This window comes from Perca fluviatilis, chromosome 15, assembly GCF_010015445.1.
Source record: "Perca fluviatilis chromosome 15, GENO_Pfluv_1.0, whole genome shotgun sequence".
NCBI lineage: Eukaryota > Metazoa > Chordata > Actinopteri > Perciformes > Percidae > Perca > Perca fluviatilis.
Window position 1 is genome coordinate 14,882,288 of NC_053126.1, and position 13,489 is coordinate 14,895,776.

General features: G+C 40.9%; 2 protein-coding genes across 2 annotated transcripts; one reads left to right on the forward strand and one right to left on the reverse strand.

The window, feature by feature from the left end:
* Positions 1-7,195, reverse strand: ush1ga (Usher syndrome 1Ga (autosomal recessive)). The gene is made up of 3 exons (XM_039823774.1): positions 6,824-7,195; positions 3,136-3,589; positions 1-2,468 (listed from the first exon to the last, which is right to left on the reverse strand). The coding sequence occupies exons 1-3, from the start codon at positions 6,985-6,987 to the stop codon at positions 1,677-1,679; spliced, it is 1,410 nt and encodes a 469-aa protein (XP_039679708.1). The 5' UTR covers positions 6,988-7,195; the 3' UTR covers positions 1-1,676.
* A 1,584-nt stretch (positions 7,196-8,779) lies between these two features.
* Positions 8,780-13,345, forward strand: LOC120573965 (proton channel OTOP2-like). Its single transcript, XM_039823893.1, has 7 exons — positions 8,780-8,802; positions 10,454-10,824; positions 10,939-11,075; positions 11,164-11,222; positions 11,909-12,051; positions 12,150-12,997; positions 13,092-13,345. Exons 2-7 carry the CDS (start codon positions 10,455-10,457, stop codon positions 13,260-13,262), a joined length of 1,728 nt encoding a protein of 575 aa, XP_039679827.1. The 5' UTR covers positions 8,780-8,802; position 10,454; the 3' UTR covers positions 13,263-13,345.
* Positions 13,346-13,489: the final 144 nt, after the last annotated feature.

A 13,489-nucleotide genomic window follows, 5' to 3' on the forward strand; every position in this document is an offset into this window, starting at 1 on the left:
CAGTCGTTTGCCCTTCGTGCTCTTGGTTCTTACAGTCCAAACACACACAAGCATCCGTCCACAACCTCACAAGTCCGACAGTCTATGTTGTGGAGGGGATCCACAGATGGAGGTTTTGAAATTTGGCTGACGTGCCTCGCAGTAAGAAACCAGAAAGGTCAGGCAGGATTTTAGGGCCTTGCTGGGGCTATCCATGCAGGAGTTACACAACACATCTTGTGGGAGCAGCGTGTCGGTATGGTAGGATCCCTTGGTTCCTCATTTACGTCTGTGTTGTGTTGACTCTCCTTTAAATGCTCCTCATTATTAGTGCTGAGTTTTTCCATCTTTGAGAGTGTTCCTCAACTTAAACCTGATAAATGTTTAGGCCGTCACAAAGCCTACTCTGCATGGCTGCTTTTACCTGCCTTTTTTTCAGGGTGCATAAGGAAATAATTGAAAACTACGCCTAGTTCTGGCCCTGCTTTAGAAAGGCACATCCTACTCTGCACATGTTTAATTTAAACTACTCTGCAGATAGGCTATAGTAAGCAGAGTGCAGTAGTGAGAGCAACATGTATGGATCTATCAGTATAGAGCATTAAAAACATTAGTATTTTTTTTTATTTAAAATCCACCTAAATGTTAAAAGGTTGAGATGTAGTAGTAGTAAACATCAACATATGCTCCTGCGCAGATGTACATAATAAAAAAAAAAACTACTCCAGATACAAACAGTTCGAAGACTGTCATATTATGAAGACTGACATGAGTGATATAGAAAGGTTTATAAATCTCCTAGTTTATGGACTGAACATGCAAAATATAGAACTGCAACATATGTAACTTGTGTATTATAAAATTACCTAAATATACTGGGTTTTCATATAGTTTAAAATACTACAGTAAATCAGAACAGTTATCTCAATGAACAATTGGCCTGCCTTGCCAGAGAGCCACGCTTGGACTGACATGGCTCGCTGTATGTAAACATGTACAGAGATGAAATGTGAGTAAGGAAACAGCTGAGTGGCTCTTCTGGGTTAAAATATTGCTCCGAATGTTGTAATTGAAACTGTTAATAATGAAGTTACAATTACGTTAATGTCAATGCTATTTTTGACAAAAGACAATTTTAAGCAAATGCACAGGCACGAGCAATGCAGGCACATGAGGTGGTTGGATTTACCCCATAGGGGCAAAAACGCTCAGGGGACACAGACCCCACAATCAGTTCTCTGTTAACTATGCCATATAGCATGCAGTGAACACTGCACTGCACTCTGACAAATTGTCTTTTAGTTTGTTAAACCATGCAGTGCAGGGGACTCCAACCAACCGACATACAGAGATATTTGCAGTGATCCTCCTAAAGTTAACGAGACACTGTAAGAGTCTCACACTTGTCTCTTCTTGCTTGACATATTCATCTTAACAGTGTCCTTTCTGCTCTGTTACCACAGAGGTAAATCATTACGTCCTCCCTGTCCATACGTGACATCTACTCCACAATGCTCCACTGACCTTTAAGCCTAAATGAGCACACAGCAGGAGGGACCAAGAACTTTTTATAATCTGCAGGACAGAATTAAGGCAAAAGAAGAAACTGTGTTTGTAACTGAAGAGGATCTGTGCTGGAGTACAGCGATATGCCCAAATACTTCCTCACTACGCTGTATCACTGAAAATCCCGTCACTCACAGTTCTGTGTCCTCAATGCAGTCTGGGTACTCGATGGTCTCCAGCCGTCTCTTACAAGCATCTAAGAGCTTTTTTCTTGGTCCTAAGGGGATGTGGATACTCTTAAGGTCATGGTCAGAGCAGAGCAACAGTGCTTCAAGGTCAATCTTTTCCCTCTTGAAAATGGAGAAAAAGTCACTCATGCTCTGTGTGGCGAGGAAGACCTCCAGCGGGCTTGTGTTAGCCTCATCATCATCGTCCAGCCCTAATTCGATTTCTTCCCAGGGCAGCTCCTCCACGTTCCTCTCCTGCAGGCTGCGTGCACTGCCAATGCTGTCTTCATCTGCACTCGGGTATTGCTGCAGCCGACTGCGTAAACGCACATTATTGTCTGCACTGTCCTCATCCCGACCACCGAGGTCGAACATCCCCCCACTCACATAGTTCCTCCTAAAAACCATGGTGCCCAGACCGGGTCTATTGAACAGAGAATCATGTCCTGAGTCAGTGCTGATCTCAGAGTAGTCCACATCGGTCCCGTGGAGGTCCGGCTCGCTCATGGCACGTGAAATGGCATCATAATTGTCTCTTGGGAACATGTCACGAATGTTGCGGCGGCCACGGTCCTTTGGGTTGACGTAGGTCCCCTGTTTGACAAACATAACATCGTTGCCCAACTGAAGTCCAGAGAGGGAGCGCACACTCTTCCTCCCATCCTCGTAGATTTTAAAGGTCCCATCTCCTTGTTTCCTCTTCTCCAGCTTCCTCTGAATCTTTGTCTTCCCTCGGTTTGTGGCATGGAGAGTAGCCTAAGAGGATATGTATAAATACAGCAATTAGTTACAATTACAAATTAAACTATTAGATTTTCCAACATTTCTAGTGACCAATTTTAAAAGCTTTGAAATAGATTAATATTAGCTTTGATACTTTTCATTGCCACTGCTTTCAGTTTACCATGCCATGCTAGCGGGCTAAGGATGGCAGTGTCAGTAGGCCCACCACTGAAATATCTCCAAAACCACTGGATGGATTGTCATGAAAATTGGTACTGACATTCATGGTCCCCAGAGGATGAATCCTACTGACGTTGTTGATCGGTGACTTCCCTTCTAGCACCACCATTAGGTTAACATTGTTTTTTAATTAGTTTAATTTAAAGTGTATTTTGTACAGACATCCATGGCCCCAAAATGATGAATTGTACAATAACTTTGGTAAACCCTTTGCTTTTGCGCTAACACAATCAAAATTCCTATTTTTCCAATATTTTGGCATGCTAACATGCTAAACTAAGATGGTCGTAACAATTATACTTTGCATTGTCACTGTGACCATTTTTAGCATTTAGCTTAGTTATGCAGTTATGCAGTTAAGAGGAATGCATTGACAACTCTTTCAAGTTGGCAACCTGATGCAAGCATGCAAAACAAACATACTCTGAACATTCAGAATATATAAATAAAAACTCCTGACCTGAGAATATGGCACACTGACTGTGGCTGCATTAAAGTTGTGCAGCTTGTGGCTAAGAGAGCTGCTGGTGTAACTGGAAAAGCTCATCACATCTGATGCAGAAGCCTCAGAAGTCTCCCTATGAAACCTTCGCTCCATGCGTTTGTGGTGTTTCTTCTGCATCTTCACACACTCTTTGATTCGCCGCTCAGCATCGCGAAACGCCCGGTCCTTCATCTTGCTGACCAGCTTGGTGTTGAGGCCTGTCTGCTTGGTGGCGATGGTGTCCAAGTAGCGGACACAATCCATGTGATTCTTTGTGGCGGCCATGTCCAACGGCGTGTGGTAGTCGTTGTCCAGGCACCATATGTTGGCACCGAAAGACACCAGGAAGAAAAGGCAATTGAGGTGACCATTGGCAGCTGCCAGGTGGAGTGGCGTGTTCCCCCATATATCACACTTGTCAGGGTTTCCTCTGTCGGGCCATAAGAAAGAAGTTAGAGGCAGCACTTTGAATTTGTACCAGATTTACCAACGACATGCCTCTTTGGCCTTCTGTTTAGATGACACACTCATGAGTAAGCATGTGATTTCTTAATTATGTTTTCAACACTAACCTGCCATCCGTGGTTTGTTAATGGGGCCTTAATAATTTATAGTCTAAACACCACATTGCCCTTTTAGTAAACCAACCGTAGATCTTCTGTAGGCAACTAATTCTTTTTTTTAAAGGCTTTGACCAATTAGAAAAACAGATTGTTTGATTACAGTATGCAGGGGCCATAACTGAAAACTATAAGCAATATATACCCTTGGCTGACTTTCCCCGACCTTAGGGTTACCTCTCAGTGTGCTGCACTGTTGCTGCCTTGTCTGTAATATGACCACAGGCTTGCCAGCACCACTGCTACACTACCTGTATCCAGTTTCAGGGGAGGCCGAATAGGTTGCACCTGCCTCAAAAAGCAACACTGTGCATGGTGCTGATGTCATTCTGAATTCCTCAAGTCAAAACATATCAGCATCACAGCTGGTTGGATGATGTGGAGGGCAGATGTGTATGGAGCTTTATTACTTTCTTTTCCAGCATTAGCCTGGTATGCAAATCTACAGAAAGCTCATTTGTTTTGTCTTTATTTCAAATTTCAAATTTTTAATCATCCATTAAGCATCTTACTGATAATAATGTTCAAAGGAAAACAGGATGTGTTCATGATATACAGCTTCTCTGTGGCCACCACAAGTAAATATTGGTAAAATGATTTTAACTTTAAATTTCTGCATTTATTTTTCCAGTTTAGAGTCATCTGGTTGGTGTCACACCAAAGTACATGTTTACTGAACTGTCTTGTGTCTTGTCCCTGTCTTCCAATGTAGCCATGTACAGACTGCTGAATATTTGATATGATGGACGTGAAGCTACTGTAGTGCAAATGTATTATTGATGGATTGCGTTGTAAGGTTTTCACAGGGAATGTGTGTCAGATCTGCCGGACCCAACAGCGATTAGCAAAGTCCCACTCTGATTTCAGCCCTCTTGCTCTTTTTTTGTCTGGATAGGATTGGGTTTAAACGATCAGAAAGAAAAAGCAGCTTTAGGGTTATGGGTTGCTATAATGTAGTTCAAATGTAGGGAAAGGGTTTTCATCAGTGTGCATGATGGACAGTATGTGATAAATAGCCCAGAAGGGGACAATAAAACAATGATCAAACAAAGGAATCACACTGTTAACCCGGCACTGAAACAAAAGAAGGAACATGAAATGCTATGAGAAAAACTGATAAATGATATAACATAGCTAACTGCTGTTTTTATCAAAGGATAAACAGCAATTAGCTATATTGCATTTTTATTTTGAGAAGAAATATTTATCACCTTTCAGATTATACAATATGCCTGTTTTAAGTAAAGACCATCTAACATGATAGCTTTAGGTGTCATAATTTATGTCTGTCCTAGTAAAATGCTGACCGCAGCAGTGATAGGTCTGCCCACTCATCCCTCCCCTGTTCTTTATCACATTACAGGCTGTTTGCATCTTCACTTGCTATGACAGCTTGATGTTACTGCAGGCTGTCCAGTGCAATATACTTGCCAAATATACCCCTGCATGGCATCTTTCCCATAAAATTGTCAAGCAGCATTAAACTTATCTTCATTATATCCCCGGGTCTCATGAGTTTGTTGCCTCTGTGAAACATTATGGCAGCTATTAATTTTAGTACCTTGTGTCAATCATTAGTTTATCTTTTCTGCTATCAATAGAGGAATACTATGCCCTTGGCAGTTGAATGCCTCCAGAGCCTTGTTTACACTTATTCCGTGGGAAATAGTGAATTTAGTGTTACCAGCTAGGACTGGAAGCCTACCTTGCTGTAAACTGTAAAAAATAAATGTCCTCAAATCTTATATTTTGCATTCAATAAACTAAACACTGATGCATGATGTTGTCTCACTTTTACAGTAAGTCTCTCACACACTTTACTCAATTAAGCTGATTCATAATGGGCCCATTTTTCTGGTTGACAAGCAAACCAGGTCAGCCAGAAAAGATGAGGAATTTATGACAACCAATCACATTTGCACACTTTGCTGAAATAAGGCCAGCATTTATACCATGACACAGCCTCCTTTTTACACATGTCATCTGCTGGTAATATTTTTCTTTTGCCTGCAATGATATTAAATTGGCTAGTTATGTAATGATAGGTTGTATTGTCTCTCCATCATAAACTATCAAAATAAAGTACTGAAATGCTTCCTTTTACGTAACAGTTCCTGATTTAGGAATGAATTATAATTTAGGTCTTTAAATATTTTTTATGGGCCAACATGTTCTAGTTGTACTGTCACTGAATGCAGGACTGCAGAGCATTCAATGAACTGTACTTGTAATATCTCTGACTCATCCCAGGTGCTTTCATGAGAGATGCCCCTGCCATCATGACGTTGAACATGTTAAATGGGATAAAGGTTTTACATTTTACACAGTCCTATGTGGCTTTGAAAATGACAAGCTACCTCCTGCTATGACATATTGTTAATAATCTTTTAGATGATGATCATAAAGTTTAAAGTTATGAAAATATGTGGCTAATGTTTAATGTTAAAGCTTTAGTTATGAAATTAGCTCACAAAGCTGCACATCACTCTAAAATGTAGAATATATGATGCAAATAAAACCAAATGGTGGATATAACCTGCTAACATCATGTGCAGAAATATGTTTCATCTTGAAATACAACATGGGGATTTTTCAGACATGGCCAGTAACAAAACAGGTTGTTTAGTTAAAAGTGGTCTTCTCTCAGCCAGGAGCGAACCCTGAGGTTATTGTGTTGGAATGCCATGGCCTTTTCTCTCCCCTGGGTATGTTAAACTCAAATAATTGCTGCAACATTTAAAAGGTGACCTGTTAGTGGTGTCCTATTGTTACTAAGCTGGACTTTGTGTGGTCCAACTGCAAAAAAAGCCTTTATGTTCGATTATCGAAATATCTAGGCTATTTTATCTTATTTCCCTATAATACGTGAGGTCATTCTCAGTAATCTGACAGTGCATAGGCTATTCTTTGTAATAAGAAAGAAAAGGGGTAAAATACTTTTGCTCTAAAATGTTCCTAATACCCAATAACAATGACTGAAGACTGGACACAGTAGTGTGTCCACGCCCTAATAAGTCATACAGATACCAATGCTTTCTACACACCCCCTCGCCGCGATCAGCTGCAGAGCCTCCAGGTTGCCGTGATAAGCAGCCCATAACGTCGGTGTCATGCCATCCTCATCCGGCGCGTTGAGATCCTTCCGAGTTGCCTCCTTCAGCAGGTCCAGGTAGCCGTCCCGGGCCGCCTTGTGGTACCTGTCATTCATGGTGCAGAATTAATCCACCCTGCTCGACTCCATTCCGGTTCATCAACATCACCATCATCGTCGTCGTCGTCATACGGCGATGTAGTGGGAGCAGACCGGCTAAAATGCCAGTTTGTCCTGCAGTTCCCCCAGAGCCAGTCGCTCCTGATCAGTGGAGGAGCGCGTCGATGGTATCCAGGGACGCCACGGTACACACAGTGGGTAACAGTGCTCCCGGTGGCCGAGGTGGTCTTAACAGATCGTGGTCCCTGATCAACAAAAAACAAATCCCCCAAAATAGACAATATATGCCTACAACAAGTCCCTAGATATCAAAGGGAAATGAATGTTGCCCGTACCCCTAACTCATTTTATTTAATGATGTCCCCATCTCAGGCCGGATGTAGCCTATGGGGCTCTCAGCACAGCGCTGTGGAGAGGTCTGGCAATGCGAGACTAGGCTCTCAGTAGGCTTACTTTAAAAAGTTTTTTTGAAATTATCCTTTGTAAAGGTTAATAGGCTACCCTCAAGTTTATTAGCATATACCCAGCTCAAAGGAATGATAAATCCTTCCTTCATGAAGGTTATAATATTATATGTTTTGTTCAAATTGTTTTAGAGAGGTGATGATGGTCTTTTTGGAGGATGCAGTTTGTGGTGTTGTTGAATTGTATTGCACCTCTCCAGTCAATGAAGACTTTAATGGCTAATGCAAAATAAATATTACCATGGCTACCTGATAGAATATTTACATTGTATATGTTTTTTCCCCATTCATCACAGAGGAATGTACTTAAGAGACAAAAACATTTAGGCCTACTACACTAAAGCTGTAGAGTTATATAAACCTGGGCAGGACACGATTGGAAAATAAACAAGTTCCATCAAGTCTCATTGTGACACATGGGTAAGAGTCAGAGTCACTCCGGTATCACTGTTTGTCTATGTTCTTTTTGAGTAAAACCATTGTTCTCACTTTAAACTTGAGATAGAAATAAATTTGAAATATGAGTGCAGACAAAGGGTTCATGATTACCATGGAATGTTGCAATGAAAATGTAACTGTAGCCAGCCCCACCCTGATGAAAAGGGCATTCATTAGCCTAAGTATTCATCTGAAATAAGCATAATTGCACCAGCAACACCAGCCATTTGAGTTCTCAGACATACTACCCAATTGGTACTTCCATAACAATAATAACAATAGTACAGATAATGGCAAGGCTTTTCATGTAGGCCTAATACCTCAGTACAAAGGCACATTTGATGCAAAAGTATCCCTGCGAGCACTGATTCAAAAAGATAAAGGAGTAACACATGCTATACCTATTTAGAGGATTAAGATCACATTTAGATTGTGAGGCGTAGCTACATGTGGTCAGCTGCAGCAAAAAGGGATCAAGTTTAACAACTCATAAAGCCTCTACAGTATTTATAAATGCAAAAAGATCATAAAAAAGGGTTTTGATCATTAATGCCACAGGTAGTTTGGTGTTTCCTTACTTTAACATTTATTTTGTGCATGCTGTTAAGACTTCTACAACAAATGACTGGAATTTCAAATGTATTGTATCAGATACATTTTTTTAGCTGTTTATCTGAAAAGAAACCGTTTTTTTTGTACTTTGAAAATGTTTTACATGGAAACATCTTTCGAACTTTACATAAATATTTTGTGCAAAACACACTGTGTTTGGTAATAATATGGTGTCATACATAACAGATTTATTGACATTTTATGATGTACAGTAAACACCTGTGTTTTTGAAGCCATATAAAAGCCATGACGGCTCAGACTGCTTCTGTGGATCACTCTGCATCAGGTAGGCTAACAGGTATCCTGAAACCCATTCTTCATTATTAGAAGGTCACTGCTTTGTCGGATTGTCATAAGAGCCTGATTTTGGTCATCAACAAGAGCTACTTTTACATTGTTATATTTCACCTGTTCTGATGTTATTGCTGCTTTTATCAGATATACACTATTGGGAAGTGTTGATGACCTTCCTTAAGAAAATAGCACAGCTCCTCAATTTAAATTATGTTTGTGGATTCTGTCTTTTGTGTCTGTGGGGAGGTTTTGCTTGGGCGGGATCTGTCTTTAAAGGTAGCCAATGCCTGGGTGTACCTAACCAGGTTTAACCTAGGTTAAACCTGCAATGTCTCATGGAACCAGATGCAGTAAATTAGTTATTTGTAAATGGATCTAAGGCCCTGTTTAGCTACACCAATACGCTCGCGGGTGAAAACGTAAACATATTTTATCAGATGTGCCTTTCCTTTAGACGGCGATGGCGTTTTTGAGGCTTAAAAACGCAAAAAAAGTGAAACCACCATCCAGAGTGGAAATCTTAAAAAAACTCCACCTAAGGCCGGCTACACACTGCCTGCTTTGCGTGAGCGTGGCGTTTCTATTGTGTGTCGATCAGCTGCGTGGCGGCTGCGTGGATTTTTCTTGTCTTTAGGCCTACACACCAGAAACGTGTCTGACGCGGTGCTGCTGCTCCTAGCCTTGGACACATGTAGCCTATGTTTCCCATTGATAAAATGAAATACCATGTTAAACATAAATATATAATGATTTGATTACAGCAAAGACAACGTCGGCAGTATATCGACGGCAAAATAGCAACATTTTTAAATTACATTTATATCTGCATTTATATCAACCGGCCGGCTACATATTGGATGCGTCCTGAGCGTACAGATGTGTGGCGTGTCCGTATATTTCGGCATGTTAACAGGTAAGAGCACACGCATGCCTGCGTGACACGCACGTCCGAAAAAAAAGTGCCTGCTAGAAATAGAATACAAAAAGATGTGTATGTCATTTTGACACGAATAGCCTACATATTAATAAATGATATTTTGATGTTTGAAAGTCTCTAGGTTTTGACATAAATGCAGATATAGCTAATTAAAAATCTGTCAATACAAAACGAAATATTCTGTAGCCTATTTTGCAGTCAATACTGCTGACGTTGTCTTTGCTGTCAAACCATGTATATATTTATGTAACGCACTGCGTTAGTGTGTGTGTGTGTGTGGTGTGTGTGTGTGTGTGTGTGTGTGTGTGTGCGTGTGTGTGTGTGTGTGTGTGTGTGTGCCGGGTGTGCCGTGTGTGTGTGTGTGTGTGTGTGTGTGTGTGGGTGCCGTGTGTGTGCATTGTTTGGAGCATTAGGCTAACTCCACCTCCTCATCTGTCCAGACAAAATTGTCAGCTTTCGTTGTTCACTTCTCGCTACTAGGGAAGGAAGTAGAAGGAAGGTCCTACGGACTTGGTGGTGTTGTGTGGCACCTAGACGCCTGGTGTGCATACTAAATCGAATTTAACCCCCAAAAAAACAAAACAAACAAAAAACGTTCGTCTAAACGCCGAATATCTTCAGATCGTTTCCGTCTAAACATAGAGAGAGGAAGGACGTGGCTGAACACTGGCTACCCGTGCAACTGTTTGATCGATGGCAATCCTTGTGAACCATGCAGGATGATGGCCAAAGACAAGGAGATAGCGGAGGCTCACCTGTCCAACAACATCAATGTACAGAGTCAAGTGGAGGGCACATGTGAACCCGACCTGAACATCCCTTCCATTGGAGTTGTCAGAGAGCCGGGTCAATACTGGGGATGGATGCTGTCTGGGGTCATCTGTTTAAACATTTTGATCCTGGGCTGTGCCTTGGTCAGCAGCAGTGCCTTCAGTGATGTCAATATCAGTAGCTCTGACCTGCAGATGTTCCTCATCATCCTCCTCCTCCTCACCTCCATCTGGATGGTTTATTATGTCATCTACACGGCCAGAAAAGAAAATGCTGTTATGTACAAGGATGGCCATGCTGGACCTGTATGGCTCAGGGGTAAGTTAATAGTGTTTATAATTTTAAGTGTTAAACATTTTTTTAATAATGTTTTCTTTTGCACATACAGATCATTTTCCAATAGTTTTATGATTTTTGTTCTTGCTCCTTCAGGAGGACTTGTGGTATTTGGACTACTCAGCATTATCATGGACATTTTCAAGATAGCCAGCTATGTGGGTTACCTCCACTGTGATTCTGCTGTTAAGGTTGTATTCCCTGTGGTGCAACTTGCCTTCGTAGTTTTGCAGGTAAAAAAGCCTATTACAAAGAAATTAAGATATACTCAAGTCTTTATCATTGCAAAAATATTTATATAATTGTGCCATCAATTTGCAGACATACTTTTTGTGGATCCACGCCAAGGACTGTGTGCAGATACAAAGGAACATTACATGGTAGGTGATTATTGGATTACCTTTTTCCTTCTTTTTATCACCCACTGAAAACTGAGAGTATTTTTATACTGAAGTTCCTGCCACACTACTGATGTTGTTTCACTGCTAAAGTCAGACATTTCTTTTAATTTGTAGTCCTTGAAAAGGTGCACTTATTATATTATTTGTATTACAGTTAACTGCAATAGCGCCACAACTAACAATTATTTATTTGATTGGCTGATTAATCATTTGGTTGACAAAATGTCAAATAATAGTGTAATAGTGTAATCATAATTTCCCAGAGCCCAAGTTGACCTGTTTTAACAGTCATAAACCCAACGGTATTCTAATTACTATCATAGTATACTAATAAAACCATCAAATATTCACATTATATTTAATATATTAAAAAAATTGAAAGCCGTTTTTGTTTGTTGGTCTTGTCATTTTCAACTTAAAAGACTTAAACTAATGATCTATTATCAAAATAGGTTCCAGTTATTTTTCTGTTGATTGAAAATCAACTTGTTTTAGCTCTAAACTAATACTAGAATATAATTAAATACAATACTTTTATTACTTGGTGGATACTGATGTTAAATGTTGCACTAATATCCAGTACACATTTGAAATCATCAAGTTTTTTGACACTTTTTGTCTCTGATGATTATTTCCTTTTGCTTCCGTCTGATCTTGTTATTTAGTTGTGGGCTGATGCTCACTCTCTCCACAAATCTAGTTGTGTGGATGACTGCAGTCACTGAGGAGTCCCTTCACCAAAGAACAGTTTCCCAATATTCAAGCAACATCACTAATCTCACTGGACGAAGCCTGTACACCAGTGAAGGTAATTGAAGCAGATAAAGCAATCAAAGCAGATATAGCAATCAGTAAAATAACATGACATAACACTTCTGTCGACCTGTGCCCTGTTGTCTCTTACAGTGGCTTATGGAGCCGATAATTGCAAGTGCAGCCACACTTCATGTAGCATCTTCAAGGATGCCTACTACTATTTGTACCCCTTCAACATCGAGTACAGTCTCTTCGCCTCTGCCATGTCCTACATCATGTGGAAAAATGTGGGCAGAGTAACAGAAGAACGCAGTCACTCCAACATCAAATTCCATCTGAATGATGTATATCTTGGTCCTGTGGCAGGAGTTCTCTTAGTGGTGGCGGGTCTGGCAACCTTTATCGTATATGAAATGGAAATGGTTAACAACTATAGTGATCATGACCGCAGAGACAAAGCTGTGATGATGCACTTTATCGTTAATATAGTGATAGTGACCCTGATGTCTGTCTCTACTGTGATTGGCTGTACCATCTACAAGGTGGACCACAGAGAGCGTGTATCAGAGAAAAACCCAACACGCAGCTTGGATGTTGGGCTGCTAGTGGGAGCCTCACTAGGGCAGTTCATCATCAGCTATTTCTCTATCGTTGCCATGGCTTCAACTGGAGCCAAAGGCTACCTGAACAGGCTCAACCTGGCCTGGGCCGTCCTGATGGTGAGCCAACTTGGCCTGCAGAACTTTTTCATCATTGAAGGACTACATCGGGAGCCCTTCCACGAGGTGCACCTGGCCACTGTGGTTGTAAATCCATATGTGCTGCCACCAAGCAAAGAGCTGAGCATCCTTGGAGGATCAGACATGGACTCAAAGCCCAGCCCAGTACTCACAGCAGACAGCCTGCACGGCCCTACGGCAGAGCACAGGCAGAAACTGTTGTGGAAGAGACGGGTGTTGAAGGAGGTCTGTGCGTTTCTGCTGCTAGGCAACGTCATAGTGAGTGCCATTCTCCCTCACACTCTCAAAGTCACTGTTATAAAATTCCCCAAATACTCAACCTGTTCTCATCTCTCTCTTCTTTCTTTGACAGCTGTGGATCATGCCGGCATTCGGTGCTCGTCCCCAGTTTGACCATGACACTGAAGCTAACTTCTACAATGTCAACATGTGGACTGCGATTGTGAATATTGGACTTCCTTTTGGTATCTTTTACCGCATGCATTCAGTCGCCAGTCTGTTTGAGGTTTTTCTGACCTCATAATGCTGCCGGAGGATACAATGTGTACAACTGTGTCCAACTGTTTTGACATAATAAAGCTCTTTTGTATAAATTGTAGTTTGTGTTGAGAGGGGGGGGGGGTAAATTTTTTTTATTGGGTGGGTTTTATACAACCAAAAACTGTGTTTTAAAAAAGAATAATAATAAAAAAGATTAAATAAATCAATATTTCAATAATTCAATAAACACTATATACAAAAAATGCTCAA